The sequence below is a fragment of the Muntiacus reevesi genome, chromosome 2 (genome assembly GCF_963930625.1).
Source record: "Muntiacus reevesi chromosome 2, mMunRee1.1, whole genome shotgun sequence".
Lineage (NCBI taxonomy): Eukaryota > Metazoa > Chordata > Mammalia > Artiodactyla > Cervidae > Muntiacus > Muntiacus reevesi.
Genome location: NC_089250.1, coordinates 42,490,767 through 42,513,778, shown reverse-complemented (window position 1 = coordinate 42,513,778; position 23,012 = coordinate 42,490,767). Strand labels below are relative to the sequence as shown.

Here is a 23,012-nt window from a genome sequence, read left to right as displayed (position 1 = left end):
TTTTTTAAAAGATAAATTTCTTCTTGACCTTGTAAGGGGTCACACGGCCCACCATGATGATGCATAGATCTGGATTATGTACACTGTCTATAATATGTCTTTTCATGCAGAGCCCTCTGTCTCCAAAATTTAAATCCCTGTGCCTTGACTTCTAGAGGACAGAACAGTTCTCAGGCTTTCTGAGATGCTCTTCCTGGGTTATATTTCTCAAATCTGACTTGAATAAAATTTTCCATTTCTTTCTTAGATCGACTAATTCATTTTTGATAAAGGAAAAGGCATCTGAGTTATTAAATAAGTTAATTGGAGGTTATCTTTATTTTCTGTCCTTTCTCTTTTATTTTTCAAATTGTTTTGTTATCATGAAAAACTAGAATTCATATTTGAAGTCTTCTTTATTTCATAAAAATTTTTAAAAGAGAAACATGCTTCAAAAGTTCATACACTTCTTTTAAACATCTCCACCAAGAACAGAAATTCTCTTCACAACCCTAGAAAAGAAGTTCTGGTAGAATGCATGGTGGACCGCTCAGTCAATATTCTTCAGAATATGGATACTCAGGGTGATCAACCGCCCTGAAAGAGAAAGAGGAGGAATAATTTATTAAATCTGTCATGTTGTCATAGAGACCATTACTCTGTGGGTGCAATCAGGATGGGTTAAAACTCTAAATCTATAAACACAACCCATCTTCTCCCCCAACAAGCACACATCAGGTGTCTTCTCCATGTGCACACGTACTTGCATGTCCAGTCCCAACATTCAAGTGTAATATTCACTCCACAGTGACAGGTAGTTTCACTCAGATTGCAATTTATAAGAGGGCACAGACCTAGGGGTAACTGTGGAGGTCATTTCAGACACAGGTGGAGCTTTTGACCCTAAGTGGTGAGAAGGATCACAGTTAAGGAATTCTTTGCTGTTTTTCATAAATCTATTCAACAGGAAAAAAATATTGAGCATCCCACAATACAGGGTGCTTCCATTAAGGAATTACTATTAAATTGAAGAAATACCACATACACCTAAACAATCATGCCTATAAAATGTGATCACTACTTTCTTAATTTGTATTATATGACTACACTCATATTTATTAATTAATATTACTGCTGTTTTCCTTCCTTATAGTCTGATTTTTCTTTCTAAAATTGTTCTTTTCACTTCAATTCATTTAAGAGTGCATCCTGAGCCATTCCATGTGTCAGGAGCTATGCTATCGACGTAAGCCTACAAGGATGAGTAAGTCTAGGCATTCCCAACATAATGAAGGAGAGCACAGAACTACATAAAAGTTTTTGAGGACAGAAAAGTAACTTGCTATGTTTTCTCATTTTTCATCCTGTCTTTATTCAGAACCATAATATACATATACATAAGTATGCATGCATACTAAATCGCTCAGTTGTGTCCAACTCTTAGTGACGCTATGGACTATAGCCCACCAGGCTTCTCTGTCCATGAGATTCTTCAGTCAAGAATACTGGAGTGAGTTGCCTGCATCCCTCCAGAGGATCTTCCCACCCAGGGATCAAACCTGTATCTCTTATGTCTCCTGCATTGGCAGGCGGGTTTTTTTTTTTACCACTACCGCCCCCTTGGAAGCCCATATATATGTGCATGTGTGCTGTGTGCTAAGTCGCTTCAGTCGTGTCTGACTCTTTGCAGCTCCATGGACTGTAGCCCACCAGGTTCCTCGGTCCACGGGATTCTCCAGCAAGAATACTGGAGTGGGTTACCATTCCCTTCTCCAGAGGATCTTCTCAACCCAGAGATCCAACCTGCACCTCTTAGGTCTCCTGCATTGGCAGGTGAGTTTGTCACCATTAGTGCCAACTAGGAAGCCCATATGTAAAAAAAAAAAAAATATATATATATATATATATATATATATATATATATATATATATCTTCTTTACAAGCAAAGAGACTTCCCACTTCTCAGTGGGTAAAGATTCTGCCTGAAATGCAGGAGACACAGGAGACATGGATTCAATCCCCAGGTGGGGAAGATTCCCCTCAAGAAGAGCATGGCAACACTCCAGTATTCTTGCCTGGAGAATACCATGGGCAGAGGAGCCTGGTGGCTATAGTCCATAGGGTTGCAAAGAGTCAGACAGAACTGAAGTGACTGAACACTACAAACAAGGGAAGTTTTGAGATCTTTAATTTGAAACTAAATCTTTATTAAATCACTAATTTGCGTTCCCTTTTCTCTAACTCCCTCCCAATATCTCTCTGTTTGATTAGTCTTCTGTCTCTTCAGTCCTGACATCTTCCTGTAGTAATTAGGCAGCTGGAATTCCATAGTAATAACTAAATAAAGTCAAGGAGGTAGGAACTCCCCAGTGGATGGACCCCTGATGGACAAAGTCTACACTAGGGTGAGTCTTGACTCAAGAAACCAGAGAGACCCAGACAATCTTATCAGATGTGTCCAGCTAAGTACAGAAGTCTGTCTCTGGAGGTCAGTTCATGATATACTCAAAATTTATTTGGTGACATTTTAAGGATGAGGAAATGGGAGATGTGATGGGGGAAAGGTCAATAAAGAGATAAATTTGGAAGAAATAGATGGTGTCTTGGTAAAGAAAAGTCCATCAGGGAGAAAATCCACTAGACACTTAGGAGAGGGAGTGGCACCAGGCTCACTGTGACTTCTCACACTGAAGCATGTTGGCCTTCATGGGCCCCTCCAGAAATATCAACAATGCATTTACAATTGTGTTAGAATAAGCAGGAGTGTAATTCAGGATGGATTCCTTATTACACAGTCATTGTGTATCATTTCCTCCTGATTCTATAAAGAATTAAAAGTGAAACATTTGCATCAGTCCCTGAAAGAAGGTGCCTGGTGGGCTACAATTGATGAGGTCACAAAGAGTCAGACAAGACTGAGCAACTAACGCTTTCACTTTCTGAAAGAAGAATGGGCTGCAGGCACTGCGCTATCTGTGTTTCCTGGGTCTCTGGGCCCTGAGAGGAGGGACACCAGGCACAGGGATTAGGGGCACAATGTAGTGAATTCACCACAATGTCAACACTGGGGATTTTACTGATTGGCTGTCCTGGGCCCCAGTCACATTTCTGTTGATCAGAGACAGAACCCTAGAGGAAACCTCTGCTATGAGGTCTGCAGGAAGCCCCTGGTTTACTCCTACATTGGAAACCAGGGCTGTCTCACTGAAGTTAAGCTTTAAGAAAACTTATTCCTCTGTGGATCTACATGCAAGAGAAAACAGTATTTGTGGAACAAATACAAGTCACTTACTGTTGAAAATCATAGTATCTTATATTGCTGTTGAGGCCATCAATTGCTTTCATGTCTTCTGGAGTCAGTTCAAAGTCAAACACCTGAAAAGAAGGAAGAATCACATTAATTTTTCCCCCAAGGAGCCGGCCTCCCCCTGGGGACTGGAGGACTTTCCAGCTGGATAGGGACAACAAGAGGGGATAGGGAAGCCATGTCTGTCCTCAGTTAGACAGAGAATGCCCCTCATGAAGGATATTCCTTAGGAGCCCTCTGCCCACAGTCCCACTCATCACCTGAATGTTCTCTTTGATCCGCTTCTTGTTGTAACTCTTGGCCAGAACCACAACCCCACGTTGTATCTGGTAACGAAGGGCAACAAGAGCTGGAGTTTGCTTGTGCTTTTTGGCAATGGCAGAGAGAACCGGGTCCTCCAAGAGAAAGGGGAAGTTCGGGTTCACCCTGGAAGGAATTTCAGAAATGCTGATGAGCTAAGGTTAAGTACTCAGTTTATGAAGAGGCTTCCCAAACAGATTAGGTATGTCAACTCTAGACCAGTGCTTCTCAAAGTGTGGTCCATGAACCAGCATCATCAGTACCACCTGGGATCTTGTTAGAAACACAAAATTCCATGGCTTCACTGAAGACAAACTGATACAGAACCTCAAATATGTCACCTCCAATTCTATGATTACAGATCTCTTCGGGTGATTCAGATGCATTATTGAGTTGAGACCAGGACTGCCGAACTCGTGGATTTTGTTTCTTTTTACTTCTCTGTAGTTATTTTTCTTTTTCTAATCAATGCGCAAAAGTAAAGACAATGGTATGAAAGGAGAACATGATGGGAAAGATTGGGAAATTTTTGTTTTTTATTTTTTTCCTAATTTTCACTTGTCTCAAGTGTTGATCAAAGTTGAATTGTCTGAAAATGAAGAGCGTGCATTTCATAATTATTTACATTGTGAAATTCTTCTACAAATGTTTACAAAAATGGTTCAAATTATACTTATTTTTCAATCATGATAAACCTGGAAATTATGTATTATTGTCCTGATTTTAGACATAAGGTGAGGGAGGCTTGGTAAGTCTACTATAGTAATGTGCTCATTAGTCCATAAATAAGTAAATTATGCCAAAACTTATGTCTTAGTTATCAACTGGGGGATTATGTAGAGATTTTAATGCAGACGCTTGTGCTAAAATCTATATAGAAGACACATGCAATGTAAGAAATCTACCTGGGTGATGAAAAGACAAAAGAGGATTTCTCCCATCTGTCGTCTCTCCCCTCTACCCTTTGAGAGTTATCTTCAAAGCACTGAGTACAGAACAATAAAATTTTCATCAAAAATGAGTTTTAGATAAACTCCTTGTGGCCATCAATAATGTTCATTACCATTGTAATGTTCTTTGGGCTCCCAGAGCACCATAGGCAACTAGGACAATATCGTGTGACTTGCAGAACTCCAGCAGTTTGCTCTGGTTGAGATAAGGGTGACATTCCACCTGTAGAATGCCAACAGAGAAGAGATCATATGAAAAGGTAATACACCACAGAAAGCTAAAAGTAAGAATTATATATGCTAAAGAAAAACTGTCACATCAAATTACAACTGGAAATATCAAAGAAAAATTTTTTTAAATTATATTTCTGTCCCCTGAAAAGGTAAAAAAATAATGACATTACTGAGAACAAGTAATTCTATGCACCAGATCTTGGTTGCTGAACACCACTGAACAGACCAAGACACATGCCTAATTCCAGATCTGGGACAGGAAAAGAGCTGTCTAAGCTTTGGACATCAAACTATGCCAGAAAGAAAGAAATTGCAGTCTTATGAAGAAAAGTCTGAAGGACAAAATGAATTCCCATTGGTAACATTTCAGTAGATTTGAACACCAAAGGGAATCATGAGTGAAAGCAAATGTAGCACACAGAGGCAATAAAAATCCCTGAGAGAGGAAGAAAGAGCAAAAACGTTTCTCTCCACAGATGGTGATTATTATAATAAATCTTTTCTCAGAAAATGATAGTTAATGTGAAGGAGTGCAGTTTTTACTCTGTCTTATAGGAATAGATGTATTTTATCCTGAATAATGAGGGGATTTTCCTTTTATAATAAAATGTCAGGTCAGAAGATTAAAAAGAATCTTTAAAATGGAAAATAATGAAAAACATTCCAATGAAATAGTTAATTCAGTTGAAAGTCCTCAATGGACTCTTAATCATTACATGAAAACTTGGGGGAAATCAATCTTCCCCTGATGATGGTTATCATTGAACAGAAGACTAGATAATTTCAACAGGGAAAATACACATTTCCAAATAAAATATCTAGCTAATAATAACTTTTCCAGAAGAACAAATGTACTGTCACTCATAGTGGGACAACTTGTCACCATGCACTTCCTACCCGGGTTCATTTAGAGACAAAGCATGCAACTAACATTTTCTTGTCAAAATATTTAATTTTAACCTTAATGTTTCAAGGAGTTCAGATTTAACTACTAATTTACATAATCTAGGATTACAGAAACAAGTTAATTGGCATCACAAAATAACAAAGATAAATACAATGTAGTTGTCAAAACCTTGCCTGTATATCTTGGTAACACAATGATTGAGTGACCATTTTACATTAAAAGAGCTTAAGATGACTCAAAAGGACATGTGAACCACAATTAGACCCAGGTGAGCAAAATATTGTTGCAGCCTGGCACAGCAGAGACCAGAACCTGCCCCTTGGCTCGAGGGTGTGGCAAACTGTGCCCTCATGATTATGCTAGTAAGCATGCTGAATGGACAGATCTGGGGCTGGGCATGCTCTCTACTCCGCTTCACTGCTGGCCCCTGCATGCATCCCCGTGGAAACAAAACAAATGTTCCTGATCAACAGCAGAGCCTCAACTTTACTTCCTCTTTACGGTGCGCTGATCAAACTCTCCAGTATAGCTATTTCCTAGTGATCTCATGTGACTTCTGCCCATAAAAGTGCAGGCTGAAAGGAGCCCTCTTGTCTTCCTGCCATAAAGAGCAGGAGGGCCCCCTGACCCCCTGCTTGCAAATTAGATGTGTCTGTCTTTTCATTACGCGCTCACCCCTGGTTCAGGTCTTTCTCGCCCTCCGTGCTGGACATGGCAGGTGGCCCCTGAATAGGGACCTGAAATCAGGAAGGATTCCCCCCAGGGAAAATACTCAAAGTGAAGACAGTGAGCTGTAGGTGAGATGCCTGGATCACGACCAGGCCCTCAAACTCTAAGGGTGGGAAGTCCCTTGTTGTCTAAGTCAGGGTATCAGTGGGGAAGGATTTGAGAAACATGAGCTGAGAAACATCATCTCCAGCTTTTGAGGCACCTTCTCTGGACTGCAGAAGTGCAGGTGAAAGAGGAGCCATTGACACAATCGCTAAGAGAGGTGGTTAAATATAATCTTTGATTTCTGGAAGAAGGCACTCTAGATATTGAAAATTGGGATCCAGTGGGAGAAAATTTGAAAACAGCATACAGGAAAGGGGATCGCATATCCATGACTTTATTTGCCACCTGGGGGCTAGTGCAATCAGTCCTATACCCTTGACAGACTGAGAAACAATGTGAGAAGACAGTGTCCCCAGACATTTTGTTAACCCTTCCGCCACTTTGCCACCCAAGCTCAAGGACAATTTTCCACCACCGCCAGCTCCACTGTGTCCAGAAATGTCTCAGGAGGATAAGTCGCTGACATGGTTTCAGCAGGCCATGGCCTCTGACCTTCCTATGGGTGCTTTAGACATTGAGGAACATCTTGCTTTCCTTATCAATTACAGGCCCAACCCCAATAATCCCACTCAGGTTATTGCAACCCATGAAACTTTTGACATCAGGTTTTAAAGGAACTGAATCTAGTGTTACACTGAATGGGATCAATTATCTGTATACATACAGGGAAGCTGTTGGAAATTTGATTGCATGGGAGATGCTCTCCTTATGATGTTAAAATGCTAGCCAAAACAGCTTTACATGGTCCCCCCAGTTTACAGATTTTTACCTCTTATACTGAGTTGTGCCAAGAGCTAGCCTGTAATAATTTGGCCAATAGATAATCTTACTTTACAAATGCTCATAGGCACAGGGCAGTATATCAGTCCAACAGCCCAACTGACTTATGAAAGTATACTGGTGGGAGCATATGTACAGATTGCAAAATTCTGCTGAAGCAAGAGCAGACAGTATGAGAACCAGTGAGTCTACCAGTTCATTTGTTAAAATATTACAGAGACCCAGAAAAGACTTCACTGAATCTGTAGACCGGCTCTCATCTGCTGTCAACCATCAAATTAATAGTCCTACAGCAGAGGACATTTTGTTAAAACAAATATTTTAGCCTATAAAAATTAGCCTATAAAAATGCCAATAAAGATTGCAAGGCCACCCTTAACATTATTCATCAAAATGGCAGCCTTGCTGATTTTGTTCAAGAGTGTTGGGATCAGGTAGAGAGGGAGGTGGGAGGGGGGATTGGGATGGGGAATACATGTAAATCCATGGCTGATTCATGTCAATGTATGACAAAAACCACTACAATATTGTAAAGTAATTAGCCTCCAACTAATAAAAATAAATGGAAAAAAAAAGTGTCAAAAAAAAAAAAAGTGTCAAAATGTTGGTACACAGGCTCACAAAAAAAACAAGCTAGCCCAAGCAATTTGTGCTGCCCCTAACACCTATAATCCTGTCACCAGAGGAGAACAAGGATTTGGGAGCACAGGTGACCAAGTAGTGTGCTTTACTCAACAAATATTCTCAGATCGGCCCACATGTAAGGCTAAAATCCAAGGAAAATTGTTCTCTGAACTCTTAGATCCTGGGGCTGACATTTCCATCATTACATCTCCTCAATGGCCAGCTGATTGACCCTTGACTGAACCCCAGGAAAAGATAATCAGGCTTGGGGGAACCTCAACAATTTGCTCGAAGTGCAACAGTTCTTCCTTGCCTAGAGCCCAACAAACAACTTTATTTCTCCTCAATGGCCAGCTGATTGGCCCTTGACTGAACCCCAGGAAAAGATAATCATGCTTGGGGGAACCTCAACAATTTGCTTGAAGGCAGCAGTTCTTCCTTGCCTAGGGCCCAACAAATAACTTGCTCACTTCCAACCTTTTATTGCAGACATTCCCTGTAATTTATGGGGCAGAGATCTGCTTGCCCATTGGCACATAGTCCTCTCCAATGAGGAAAAGACAGATCATATGATGACAAGAATGGGATGCCAACCAGCAAAAGAGCTAGGAAAGGATTTATAGGGAGAACTTCTCCTTAATCTGTTCAGCCAAAACTGGACAGAAAAGGGTTAGTTGAGGGTCATTAAAGTTTCTCTGCGCTTCCTTTATAGCTCAGTTGGTAAAGAATCTGCCTGCAGTGCAGGAGACCTGGGTTCAATTCCTGGGTCAGAAAGATACCCCAGAGAAGAAAATGGCAACGCACTCCAGTTTTCTTGCCTGGAGAACCCCATGGGCAGAGGAGCCAAGCAGGCTACAGTCCATGGGGTCACAAGAGTCAGACATTACTTAGTGACTAAACCACCACTAAAGTTTCTCTGCCACCATATGCCACACCTCTAACATGGCTTACATATAAACCTGTCTGAGTGGATCAATGGCCTCTAGCAAGGGAGAACCTTCTACATTTACAAGACTTGGTAGAAGAACAGTTTCAAGCAGGACACACAGAGGAGAGTACTAGTCCTTGGAATACTCCAGTTTTCACAGTCCATAAAAAATCAGGCAAATGGAGGCTGCTTCCTGAGCTTTGAGCTATTAATGCAGTAATGCAAACCTTGGGGATCTTGCAGCCTGAACTCCCATCCCCTTCGGCCATACCTCAGAACTGGCCAATTATAGTTCTGGATCTTAAAGATTGTTTTTATACAATCCCCTTAGCCCCACAAGACAAAGAAAACTTTGCATTTTTGGTACCCAATATTAACCAACAAGCCCCCATGAAACTGTACCAATGAAAAACGTTGCCCCAAGGGATGATGAGCCTACATGTCTATAAGATGGTGAAGTAGAAGGATGTGTGCCCATCTTCTCCTGTGAGAACTCCAAAATTACAACTCACTGCTGAACAACTATCAACAGGAGAATGTTGGATCCCACCTAAAAAACATACCCCACATCCAAGGGCAAAGAAGTCCCAACAAGACAGTAGGAGGGGCAAAATCACGTTTAGAATCAAACCTTGTTCCCTCTAGAGACCTCAGAGGGCTCAAACAAACCTTGTGAGCACCAGGACACAGAGACCCCACAGAGACTGAGTCAGAACTGTGTTTGAATCTCTCCTGCAGAGGTATGGGCCAGCAGTGGCCTGCCATACTGCTCAGTCAGTCTCTCCCATCAGGAAGTTTCCATAAGCCTCTTATCCTTATCCATCAGAGGACAGACAGATGAAAGCCACAATAACAGAAAACTAACCAAACTGATCACATGGACCATAGCCTTGTATAAATAACTCAATAAAACTATGAGCCATGTCATGTAGGGCCACCCAAGATGGACAGGTCATGGTGGAGAGTTCTGACAAAACATGATCTGTTAGAGAAGGTAGTGGCAAACCACTTCAGTATTCTTGCCTTGAGAACCCCATGAAAAGGCAAAAAGATAGAACACTGAAAGATGAACTCTCCAGGTCGGCAGGTGCCCAATATGCTACTGGAGATCAGTGGAGAAATAACTCCAGAAAAAATGAAAAGACAGAGCCAAAACAAAAGCAACGCCCAGTTGTGAATGTCACTGGTGATGGAAGCAAAGTCTGTTGCTGTAAAGAACAATATTGTGTAGGAACCTGGAATGTTAAGTCCATGAATCAAGGCAAATCGGAAGTGGTCAACAGGAGATGGCAATAGTGAACGTCAACGTTTTAGGAATCATGACTGGACTGGATAGGTGGACTGGATGGACTGGAATGGGTGAATTTAACTCAAATGAGCATTAATTATATCTCCTACTGTGGGCAAGAATCCCTTAGAAGAAATGGAGTAGCCATCATAGTCACCAGAGAGTCTGAAATGCAGTACTTGGACGCGATCTCAAAAACAACAGAATGATCTCTGTGGTGTGTGCTCCTCGGTTCTTTGTCTCATCACAACAAAGATTTGGAGTGACGGACATTGAAGCCCCCTCAGCGGGTCACAGCTCTTGGGTCTTGAACAGACGGTATTATAGCTCTCAGGTCTCGAATGGACCATGTTATAGCTCTTAGAGAATCAGTGTTACTGCTCAGTGTTACAGCTCTATTTTATTTAGAAGATAGCAGGAAAACCCATCTTCGAGATGTGAGGGCACTTCGATCCAAAGATGCAAAAAGAAGAGCACCCCGTTGCGCGGGAGAGAGAGAGAGTGTGTGTACACACGCGTGGGAGAGAGAGAGGGAGAGAGCATCCTTTGGCTCCTCTTTTTATATGGTTTTTTCTTCCCCCTGGGCCTGCCCTATGGAAATTGGACTTGGGCAGAAGCGCTGTTCTACCTGAAGTCCTCACTCCGGTCCTGGGACCTCCTTTTGACCGTCCTCTGTTCTATTTTCTCGGGCTTTTCCCTTCCTTGTCTTTTAGCCACCGCCATTTTGGACTCCTTTTCCCTATTCTAACTACCTAACAATAGCAAACACCCTCTTCCAACAACACAAGGGAAGACTACACATGGACATCACCAGATGATCAATACCAAAATCAGATTGATTATATTCTTTGCAGCCAAAGATGGAGAAGCTCTATACAATCAGCAAAAACAAGACTGGGAGCTGACTGTGGCTCAGATCATGAACTCCTTATTGCCAAATTCAGACTTAAATTGAAGAAAGTAGGGAAAACTACTAGACCATTTGGATGACCCAAATCAAATCCCTTACGATTATACAGTGGAAGTGAGACATAGATTGAAGGGATTAGATCTGATAGACAGAGTGCCTGAAAAACTAAGGACAGAGGTTCATGACATTGTAAAAAAGGCAGTGATCAAGACCATCCCTAATAAAAAGAAATACAAAAAGGCAAAATGGTTGTCTAAGGAGGCCTTACAAATAGCTATGAAAAGAAGAGATGTGAAAGGCAAAGGAGAAAAGGAAAGATATACCCATTTGAAAGCAGAGTTCCAAAGAATGGCAAGGAGAGATAAGAAAGCCTCCCTCAGTGATCAATGCAAAGAAATAGAGGAAACATAGAAGGGGAAAGAGTAGAAATCTCTTCAAGAAAATTACAGATACTGAGAGGATAACAGGCAGGAAGGCCAGGGGTCTCCAAACGGAGGAAATAGGTTGCAAGTGTCACACATTTTTATCTCTCACAAGTGGCAGGAGGAAACTAGCAATATTTTCTTCCCTTCTCTATACAAATTTTAAAAGGTTTCTCTTAAAATACTGTGTTGCCATAATGACACCCAGTTTCACCTGAAGTCAACTATTCTCAAACCATAAGTTAATCAATGCATTTTTCTTATGGAAATGTTCATCTTAAGCTATGTTAATGTACTATGCATTTACCCCAGACTCTGTCTTCAAGTCCTCTCTGCCTAATGGCTCAGAACCTACTTGACAAACCATTATGTTATACTCAGACATTGTTCCTCTAATCTATGTAAATGAAACTATTTGTATGGTAATCTGCCCATCTACAAGATTCAAGTCAGTGGTTTTATGGCCCGGGATGACTCCTCTGGTGCCAAGATTATCCCAAAATAATCTCATGGACAAGGGGTCTGGTGCCATTCTGAGTTATAAGACATTCCTTTCTTTCATTAACAAACTGCTAGTGACTATATAACATCCAGCTGAAGACTAGCAGGAGTGGGGTACTCTTTCTATCCCCTTCTGATACCTATGTCAGAAGCTTTCTCTATCTCTTTTATAAAACTTTACTAAAACTTTATTACACAAAAGCACTGAACAATCAAGCCTCATCTCTGGCCCAGGATTGAATTCTTCTCCTCCGGAGGTCAAGAATCCCAGCATCTTCTCGTGGTTCAGCAACAACCTTTCAATACCAAGGGAACATTTCATGCAAAGATGGGCTCAATAAAGGACAGAAATTGTATGGACCTAACAGAAGCAGAAGATATAAAGAAGAGGTGGCAAGAATACACAGAAGAATTATACAAAAAAGATCTTCGTAACCCAGATAATCTTGATGGTGTGATCACTCACCTAGAGCCAGACATCCTGGAATGGGAAGTCAAGTGGGCCTTAGGAAGTATCACTAGGAACAAACCTAGTGGAAGTGATGGGAATTCCAGTTGAGCTCTTTCAAATCCTAAAAGATGATGCTGTGAAAGTGCTGCACTCAATATGCCAGCAAACTGGGAAAACTCAGCAGTTGCCACAAGACTGGAAAAGATCAGTTTTCATTCCAGCCCCAAAGAAAGGCAATATAAAAGAATGCTCAAACTACCACACAATTGCACTCATCTCACACGCTAGTAAGTAATGCTCAAAATTCTTCAAGCCAGGCTTCAGCAGAATATGAACCGTGAACTTCCAGATATTCAAGTTAGATTTAGAAAAGACAGAGGAAACAGAGATCAAATTGGCAACATCTGCTGGATCATTGAAAAAGCAAGAGAGCTCCAGAAAAACATCTATTTCTGCTTTATTGACTATACCAAAGACTTTGACTGTGTGGATCACAACAAACTGGAAAATTCTGCAAGAAATGGGAATATGAGACCTCCTTACCTGCTTCCTGAGAAATCTGTATGTAGGTCAAGAAGCAATAGTTAGAACCGGATATGAAACAACAGGAAAGGAAAGTGAAGCCACTCAGTCGTGTCCAACTCTTGTGTCCCTATGGACTGTATTCTACCAGGCTCCTCCATCCATGGGATTTTCCAGGTAAGGGTACTGCAGTGGGTTGCCATTTCCAACTCCAGGGGATCTTCTCGACCCAGGAATCGAACCCAGGTCTCCTATATTGCAGGCAGATGCTTTACCGCCTGAGTCATCAGGGAAGCATGGAACCACAGACAAGTTCCAAATGGGAAATGAATAAATCAATGCTGTATATTTTCACCCTGCTTATTTAACTTATATGCAAAGTACATCTTGTGAAATGCCTGGATGGAGGAAACACATGCTGGAATCAAGATTGCTGGGAGAAATATCAATAGCCTCAGATATGCAGATAACACCACCCTTATGGCAGAAAGTGAAGATGAACTAAGAGCCTCTTGATGAAAGTGAAACAGAGTGAACATTTGGTTTAAAATTCTACATTCAAAAAATGAAAATAATGGCATCCATCCCATCACTTCATGATAAATAGATGGGAAAAAATGGAAACAGTGAGAGACTTTATTTATGGGGGATCAAGAATCATTACAAATGGTGACTGCAGCCATGAAATTAAAAGATGATTGCTCCTTGGAAGAAAAACCATGACCAACCTAGAAAGCATATTAAAAAGCAGACATGTTACTTTGCTGACAAAGGAATGTCTAGTCAAAGCTATGGTTTTCCCAGTAGTCATGTATTGATGTGAGTGTTGGACCATAGAGAAAGCAGAGTGCTGAAGAATTGATGCTTTTGAACTGTGGTGTTGGAGAAGACTCTTGAGAGTCCTTTGGACTGCAAGGAGATCCAACCAGTCAATCTTAAAGGAAATCATTCCTGAATGATCATTGGAAGGACTGATGCTGAGGCTGAAACTCCAATACTTTGGCCACCTAATGCAAAGAACTAACGCTTTGGAAAAGACCTTGATGTTGGGAGAGATTGAAGGCAGGAGGAAAAGGGGACAACAGAGGATGAGATTGTTGGATGACATCAACGACTCAATGGACTTGAGTTTAAATAAGCTCTGGGAGTTGCTGATGGACAGGGAGACCTGGCATGCTGCAGTCCATGGGGTTGCAAAGAGTCAGACATAACTAAGCGACTGAATTGAACTGTACTGAAATCACACGGCCTGCTCTAATTCCTGAGTAACTCTTTTATCAACTGTTATGATCAACATAAGCATTTACTTCATGCTCTAACCTGAGTGACTTTCATCGTCTCCAGCACATTTCTCTGTACTGTTGAAGTTGGAACACCAAGACTAAGGATTTAGGCATCTAAACCCCACACAAGCCATTAACACCTGTCTCACTTGGTTTTTCTCTGTATTTACTTACCATTCCATGGTTCCATGGTCTTCCTTCCTGTACACAGTTTCATCCAAGCACATTCACACCTGATTTCTGGTCATGCTTTCAGCTCAGGGAAATGCCTCCTTCCTCTAACTTCTGGAGAAATTTCACCTCCTTCACCTCCATTACCTTCCCTCAGTCCCCACCACAATTGAGCAGGAAGCCATCCCCAAGTTTTCCACCCAGAGTTTATCAAAGATATTGTTACAGATTTTATTCACACAGACCAGACACAGGCTCAGCTGTGTAGAATCCTCTGTTCACAAAGGTCGGATGAACATGGGGGAAGGACAGACAGACATCAGGTTCCAGTGTAAGAAGGAGGTTCTGAAGAGCAGGAGGGAGAGGAGCTGAGCTTCTCACCTGGTTGCAGACGGGCTTGTACTTGAGTCCCGGCTTGTTCAGGATCTTCTCCAGCTGCTTGTGGTTGAAGTTGGACACCCCAATGGACTTGGTCAGCCCTGCGTCCTTACACTTCTCCAGGGCCTAGGAGGGAGGGTTAGTGAGCAGTCACTTGGAAATGGCAATATAGCAATAAGAAATGCTGAAAAATCGCTAAGAGGGTCTCTGGTCAAGAATTAGCATTGCTTAGCAAGAAGATAAAAGGGAAGAAGATCATGACATAAGAAGAGGAAGTAGCATCTCGTCCTTAGAAAACCCTGGAGAAGACAATCACATGGAAGGAAAGAGATGCCTGCCTACACTGTCCCAAATTCTCTATTTCATTCCTCTCTGTGAACATTTCAGCAATGGTTCCCTCCCCACAACCCCAGCATCCCAGCCCTTAAACTCATGAACTGCTGAGTCTGATGGTCCACAGCTTATTCTCACAGGTGGAAGAAATGGATGTGAGAAAGAAATGGTCCACTCTCCTGGCTCCTTCCCTGGTTCTCTCCCCACCCCCACCCCCGACTCACCTCCCATGTGTGACAGAGATCCACTGAGTCAAATATCGGTTTTCCATTTTCATCTGTTGGCAGAACTGCCTCGCCTGGCTAGAATAGAAGCAGTCATTTCAGAGATGTCACCAAATAATTTCTCCACATTTAGCCAGCCTGCCAGGCACATCTGGGACTAGGGTGCTAAACTTCCGTGAGGTTCCATTACATTCTGCATACTAATATTTGCAAAGTGATTTGCAAAATGAGTTAACAGCAATGTCTTTAGGAGACAGTTTTCCATTAATCTCTTATATATACTATATATTTTGAAAGATGTAATTTTCTTACATTCTCATGGGAACTGTCAGTGCCTTAAGTGAAATTTTTTCTGCCCCTATACTTTCCTCTTGCAAAATGCCTCTATTGTACAGGGAGTGACAGTAAGTTATGCCTTACTGCTGGCATAAAAATTGCAATCTTGACCTGGACTAAATATAAAAATTCCTTTTCACTCTGAACATCTGATAGCTTCAGGGTATACACATGAACCAGCAAGCTTATCTTTAGGCTGATAAGCTATGTGGAATATGCAGACATACTCTCAAATATTCTGGACAATGAGGCTTGAACAGGTCAAGGTCATTCTGCCACCTATGGAAAATGCTGAGATAAAAATAAAGCAAACCAAGAGTGATGTCATTATAAGGAATAGAAAAACAGAGATATTTTTGTCAAATATTATGAATCCTTAAATCTATGTAGATGGGAGTTACCATCTACATAGTCCAATACACTCTTTGGCAAAGGATGACTTGAGTAGAATTCTGTATTCTAAAAATGAGTTTTGCATAATAGACTTTGTTCTTGTTACTTTGTTTTGGCTGTGCCATGGGTTTGCTGTATCTTAGTTCCCTAAATAAGAATTGAACCCACTCATTATCAGAGAAATGCAAATCAAAACCACAATGAGGTACCATTACACGCCAGTCAGGATGGCTGCTATCCAAAAGTCTACAAGCAATAAATGCTGGAGAGGGTGTGGAGAAAAGGGAACCCTCTTACACTGTTAGTGGGAATGCAAACTAGTACAGCCACTATGGAAAACAGCGTGGAGATTTCTTAAAAAACTGGAAATAGAACTGCCAAATGACCCAGCAAAACCACTTCTGGGCATACACACTGAGGAATCCAGATCTGAAAGAGACACGTGCACCCCAATGTTCATCACAGCACTTTTTTTAATAGCCAGGACATGGAAGCAACCTAGATGCCCATCAGCAGATGAATGGATAAGGAAGCTGTGGTACATATACACCATGGAATATTACTCAGCCGTTAAAAAGAATTCATTTGAATCAGTGCTAATGAGATGGATGAAACTGGAGCCCATTATACAGAGTGAGGTGAGCCAGAAAGATAAAGAACATTACAGTATACTAACACATATATATGGAATTTAGAAAGATGGTAACGATGGCCCTATATGCAGGGCAGAAGAAGAGACGCAGAAGTACAGAACAGACTTTTGAACTCTGTGGGAGAAGGTGAGGGTGGGATGTTTCGAAAGAACAGCATGTATATTATCTGTAGTGAAACAGACCACCAGCCCAGGTGGGATGCATGAGTCAAGTGCTTGGGCCTGTTGGGCTGGGAAGATCCAGAGGAATCGGGTGGAGAGGGAGGTGGGATGGGAGCCCGGGATGGGGAATTCGTGTAACTCTATGGCTGATTCATATCAATGTATGACAAAACCCAATGAAAAAAAAAAAAAAAGAATTGAACCCACTCCCCCAAAATACCCTGACTCAGCAATGAAAGCACACAGTCCTAACCACTGAAGCAACTGGAAAATTCCCCTCCACATAATACAGTTCTTAACGGCTAAGAACAGTCTGCAAATGTCACTGTGAACACAGGCGACATTGGGGGCAAAGTCTCCTGAGTCCCGAGAAGACTGTGAGGTTTAGATCCACCCAAAAGGACACCACCAAATCCATGAAACATGAAAGGATGAGAGATGAAATGACCTCATCCTGTACAGGTGTGAGGCTGTGTCAGTGCTCAGCACTCCACACTGAACTCTGTAGTGAGATCCACAGACTCTGAGTCCTAATTAGCGTCATGCACAGAATTTGCCTCTTTCTACTTCCTCAATATTTTGAGGCAGAGACACTCAGATTATTTAACTCATTTCTATTGGAGGCAGGTAAGAGACTCAAAGAACCCCCCCAAAATGATGGTCACAAATGACTATTTAGGGGATTCTACTCTAGTGTAATCATTCCTTCAAACCTACTGAGAAAAATCTTGTCAACCATCAATGCAAGTTATAGACATTCTGACCCAAGAAATTAAACAGAGCTGATCACACAAATCACCTACCACCAGAGCCACTGGATGATGAATAATATAGAGATCGACATATTCCAGTTGAAGATCTTTCAGTGACTTTTCCAAGGCTGGTCGGACCAACTCTGGTCGAAGGAAAGTGGACCAAACCTGCAGAGATTAAACAAAGGAAGCTGTGGGAAATGATTGCTGTATGTAATTGTGTTTGTCTTCTTTCACTTAATAATTAGGCATTATTATTCATTAGAAAGAGATGACCCTGGGAAAAACCATTCCATTCCTTCTTGAGTTCTGTTCTTTATCTAACCTAGCCATGTAAATTTCATTATTTGATTGAATTTGTCATCAGTATGTCTTTCACAATGGAATGAAATGAATCAAGATATAAATAATTTTATCAAATAATTAACGTGCCCATCAACTGAATTATGCTTGATAGAGTGTAAAAGCACAAACTTAGTCTATTTTGATCAAACAATCCATCTTCTCAAAGTTAATTGCTATCTTGTTTACATAATTGTAGGGAAAATTGCTTTGAACACATTAATGTGAGAAGAACATAGTTCAAGACACTTTGGCTAGATTTTGTGTAAAGCAAAAAGTGCCTCTCAAGTGTTCTTTTTGTTGGAACTGAGAACTGAGATTCAGAATGTGAAGAAATTCAAGAAGTCTCCCAGAGGATAAGAAAATCTATAATCTGCTCCCAGGTTCTCTGATTCATTAAGTAAATATAGTATAGTTTTGGCTGCTCAGTTGCGTCTGACTCTTTGGGAACCCTGGAGTGTAGCCCACGAGACTCGTTTGTCCACTGGATTTCCAGGCAACAATACTGGAATGGGTAGCCATTTCCCTCTTCAGTGGATCTTCCCGACCCAGGGATTGAACTCATGTCTCCCGCATTTCAGACAGATTCCTAACCATCTAAGCCACCACGGAAGCCCTGATTTATTAGCCCATACTAAACCACATTGCTCTGCTCTAGGTTCAAAGAAGCAAAGTGACTTTAATTTAAAATTAAAATTTGAACACAGCAATGATGAGAAAGTTATAATTACACTCTTTGAGGGGGCACAGTGAGAGGAGAAGGATACTAGATTTAAGATACAAATACGTGTGAAAAAAGGGGTACCAATAGGCACTGTACAGCAAACTACTGGTCCTATGATGTAATTGTCATCTGCCCCAGTCATTGCACACACGTGCACACACACAACACACACAGCACCTTAGAAGTGTAGAATATGTCTTCTCTCTTCACAGTGCCATCTGCAATCTTGCTTTGAATGGCCTGGCCAACCTGCTCTTCATTTTGGTACAAATAAGCACAGTCAATATGGCGAAATCCAACCTCTATAGCAAATTTGGTGACCTCCAGAGCTTCACTCTTAGGAACCTATGTAAGCAAGAAAAGCAGTTGCTGAATATTCACATGATTAAGAGATTGCCAAGACAGAAGCTTGATCTTTCTAAGAACCAACATTTCTTCATGACTTTGTTCAGCTCTGTATGTGTGGTGATGGACCCATGACAGTGTCCCTGAATGTTCCTGGTCAGTGATTAAATGGGCACCCAGGAACCCTTCAACCACAGATGACCAGATGATCAGTGGTTGATCACAGGCATCAGAAGACCCCCCCCCCCCCAAGCCCACCACCAGTTTTAGTGATTTTCTGGAAGAACCCAAAGGACTCAGAATAAACTTGTAGTCATGGATAGGATTTATATTGTGAGATGTCTGAAGCAAAATCAACAAACGTACAAGATGTATGATAAAAACATCAAGACTGGACTGTACCCCATGAGACTCATGTCCATGGGGTTCCCAGGCAAGAATACTGGAGTGGGTTGCCAGTTTCCTCTCCAGGGAATTTTTCCAACCCAGGGATCGAACTAAGGTCTCCCACATTTCAGGCAGATTATTTACCATCTGAGCCACCAGGGAAGCCCTGATTCATTACCCTGCATTAAATCAAACTGCTCTGGTATAGGTTCAGGAAGTAAAGTGACTAATTTAAAATTAAAATTTGAACACACCAATGATGAGAAAGTTATGATCATTCTATTCGGGGAGGAGTATGGTGAGAGGAGACATGTACTAGATTTAAGATACAAATATGTGGGGGGGAAAGAGGTACCAATAAGCACCATTCACCAAACTACTGATCCTATTACCTAACGGTGGTATCAATAAGCATCTATGGCAAATAGATAAGGGAACAATTGAAACAGTGACAGACTTTATTTTCTTGGGCTCCACGATCACTGCAATTGGTGACTGCAGCCATGAAGGCATAAAAAACGCTTGTCCCTTGGAAGAAAATCTAGGACCAAACTAGACAACATATGAAAAAACAGAGAAATTACTTTGCCAACAAAGGACTGTCTAGTCAAAAGTATGGTTTATCCAGTACCACGTATGGATGTGAGAATGGGACCATAAAGAAAGCTGAGCATCAAAGAACTGATGCTTTTGAACTGTGGTGTTGCAGAAGATTCTCGAAGGTCCTTTGGACTGCAAGGAGATCAAAGCAGTAAATCCTAAAGGAAATCAGTCCTGAATATTCATTGGAAAGACTGATGCTGAAGTTCCAATTTTTGGCCACCTGATGTGAAGAACTGACTCATTGGAAAAGACGCTGATGTTGGGAAGGATTGAAGGCAGGAGGAGAAGGGGATGATAGAGGACGAGATAATTGGATGGCATCAACCGACTCGATAGACATGAGTTAGAGCAGGCTCTGACAGATGGGTGATGGACAGAGACGACTGGCGTGCTGCAGTCCATGGGGTCAAAAAGAGTTTGGACATGACTGAGCAACTGAAGACTGAATTGAAATGCATCAAGAAACCAGGTGAAAGCTTCTAAGACCTGTGCCTACCAGTACATCACACAGAAAACGCCAAAAGAAAACTGTATCTATTCGATCTGTACAAAGTGATGTTCCCATGTAACTATCTATTGTTAATGATTAACACAATCAAGCTAGTTAACCGATCCTTCATCTCACATAACTAACTTTGGGGAGTGTTTGTGAGAATACTTAATATTTATTCTCTTATAAAATTTCAAAATATAACCCGCTATATTAAGTATAGTCACCATGCTGTACCTCAGGTCACTAGACATTCAGTGCATCACAAAAGGTCTGGACCTTTGATCAACATCTTCCCATTTTTCCCAACCTTGTCCCCAACTTCTGGTCACCATTCCTCTACACTCTGCTTCTTTGAGTTCAATTTTTTAGATTCTACCTATGAAGAGACCATGCAGTATTTGTCTTTCCATTTCTGGTTTATTTCACTTTGCTTACTGTTCTCCAGGTTCATCTGTGTGTTTGCAAATGGTGGAATTAACTTCCCTTTTCAAGCTGAATAATATTTCAATATGTTTCTGCAATCCAGGATCTTTCATGTTTCAAGGAGGTAGATGCTTGGTCCAAGTTCCCCCTATTGGGTCTAGTCTTGGTTTTCCTGATGATCTCATGCCTTGTGGGATGTACTGCAGAATGAACGAGGGAGCTCAGTACTAGCCTGGACCCTTCCCTCTGCTCATCACATTTTGCAAAATGAACAATCCCTGTCTTTTACCTGCAAAATATCTCTGAATATTTTCTTCTATTCTATAAATTAGAAAAGTGAGATTCAAAGTTTAAAGACCAGTCCCTTGTCACAACTACATGCTCTAAAGACAAGATGAACAGTGAAGTTTCTGGCTTCCAGTCTAGAGTCTTGTCCACTGGTCCATCTTATGCCCAAGGACTGAAAACTATACTCTAATAAAAAGACACTACAAAACCCAAGGATAGAGTACAAAACCTGACCCATAAGACTTTAGCTTATCGCCTCAAATGATACTATAGTTCCCATCAGAAAAAGTTTCCAAGCAGAAATAGAATCACAAGGCAAAGCATAGCTGCTCTGTGTCACCTGGACTGAGCAAGTATCCCCCAGTAGAAAAGCAATTCACTCCCATTATATTTCAGTCACCTCATCTTCAGGACCTTCCACCTCAAATACTGCTCTGGGTCAAACACTACTTTGGAAAGAGGGAAGAGTTCTGGAATGAAATACACAAAGAAACCCCACCATTGCAATTGCCCTCAAAGCCAAATAGCTGACAGCCAGTGTTCTCGACAACCGAGTCTCACCTCTTCTGCTAAGCTGGGAAAGAGGTGGAAACTGGAGGGGTACTGAGAGAAATCTGCAGATGAGCACAGCTTCAGACCCTGATGTAGAGTGGAGACTGGATGCTCTCTCCCCTTTCACAGGGCATGGTTCTAGCCTGGTTAGTGGAACCTCAAGATCCTCCCAGAGTCACACAGGAGCTCAGTGCTTGACAGACCAAGTTCTCTTCCACTCATGTTATCTCCACTTACTATTTATATCTCAACCCCAAATCACTACTCTTACCTCTGGAGATGCGAAAGTGCCGAATCCCAGAACAGGAATGAAGTGCCCATCATTAAACTTCACTTTCTTCTGGCTTGGGAGATCCATTGCCATTTCTCTGACTAAGCAGATTCTGATTTTTCCCTTCTGCCTTCACAATTGATAAACACCAGGATGGACACGCCCCAGCTGCACTCTCCAAAGTTAGCAGATACATTGTAGGAGGGGCAAGGTGAAACCAATACCCAGGGCATAAGAAGAGGATTGAAGCTAATTAATTTGTTTGCTTCTTTATTGATGCAATCTTAAATTATATAATATGAGATTGAGCAATTATTGACCAAATGTTAGACTAGAAACTTCCATACAATTTTTTTTATTTTCCCAACATTAAGTTTAATATTTATCAAACATCAATTGAAAAAATTTAACTATTTTACAATACATATATACACACATTCACAGAACCACACAATCTAAGGGAATGATTAATAAACATTTTATAAAATTTTATTTCTTAATAAAGAAAACTAAAGGAAAATAAAATTGCCCTTTTACTTTTCCCGCCAGCATAATTATGTTACTATCCAGACCCAACAGTGTTGAGATTCTGAAAAGAATATCAAAACCACACATTCTGACAAAGTGTTTATTGGAGATTAATTATTAATAATTTTTGGATACCATGTGCAGTGTGCAAACAGACCCTTACAGGGGTTAATCCTTTGACTTAGTTACATAACTTTTAGAAAGATATCATAATGGAAATGATAACGAGTTCATGTACTTTACTATCTTGCTCAATGGTTAGTCATAAATGAAGAACCTGTACACAAGTTAAATTGTAACAAATATGGAAAGAGTTAGGAAGATCAAGATGCATTGATACAATGGGGTGTTGTGAAGTCAAATAAAATTTAACACCTGGAGTGATGTCAGCAAAATGGTGAGCTAGGAAGTGTTGAATTCTCCCTTAGAAATGT

At 41.2% G+C, this 23,012-nt stretch overlaps 1 protein-coding gene across 1 annotated transcript; it reads right to left on the bottom strand.

The window, feature by feature from the left end:
• Positions 1-533: 533 nt before the first annotated feature.
• On the bottom strand, positions 534-22,137 carry LOC136159318 (dihydrodiol dehydrogenase 3-like). Its single transcript, XM_065921399.1, has 9 exons — positions 22,051-22,137; positions 18,866-19,033; positions 17,674-17,790; positions 15,328-15,405; positions 14,774-14,896; positions 4,651-4,760; positions 3,548-3,713; positions 3,273-3,355; positions 534-576 (listed from the first exon to the last, which is right to left on the bottom strand). The coding sequence occupies exons 1-9, from the start codon at positions 22,135-22,137 to the stop codon at positions 534-536; spliced, it is 975 nt and encodes a 324-aa protein (XP_065777471.1).
• Positions 22,138-23,012: the final 875 nt, after the last annotated feature.

What these genes read in the sequence shown, in the direction of transcription:
- LOC136159318 (XM_065921399.1), bottom strand. Translation starts at nt 22,137, where the DNA reads ATGGATCTCCCAAGCCAGAAGAAAGTGAAGTTTAATGATGGGCACTTC. An exon ending in ACATATTCTACACTTCTAAG is followed by an intron (nt 17,791 to 18,865) that starts GTGCTGTGTGTG and finishes TAATCTCTGCAG; the next exon opens with GTTTGGTCCACTTTCCTTCG. An exon ending in ATCATCCAGTGGCTCTGGTG is followed by an intron (nt 15,406 to 17,673) that starts GTAGGTGATTTG and finishes CTTCTATTCTAG; the next exon opens with CCAGGCGAGGCAGTTCTGCC.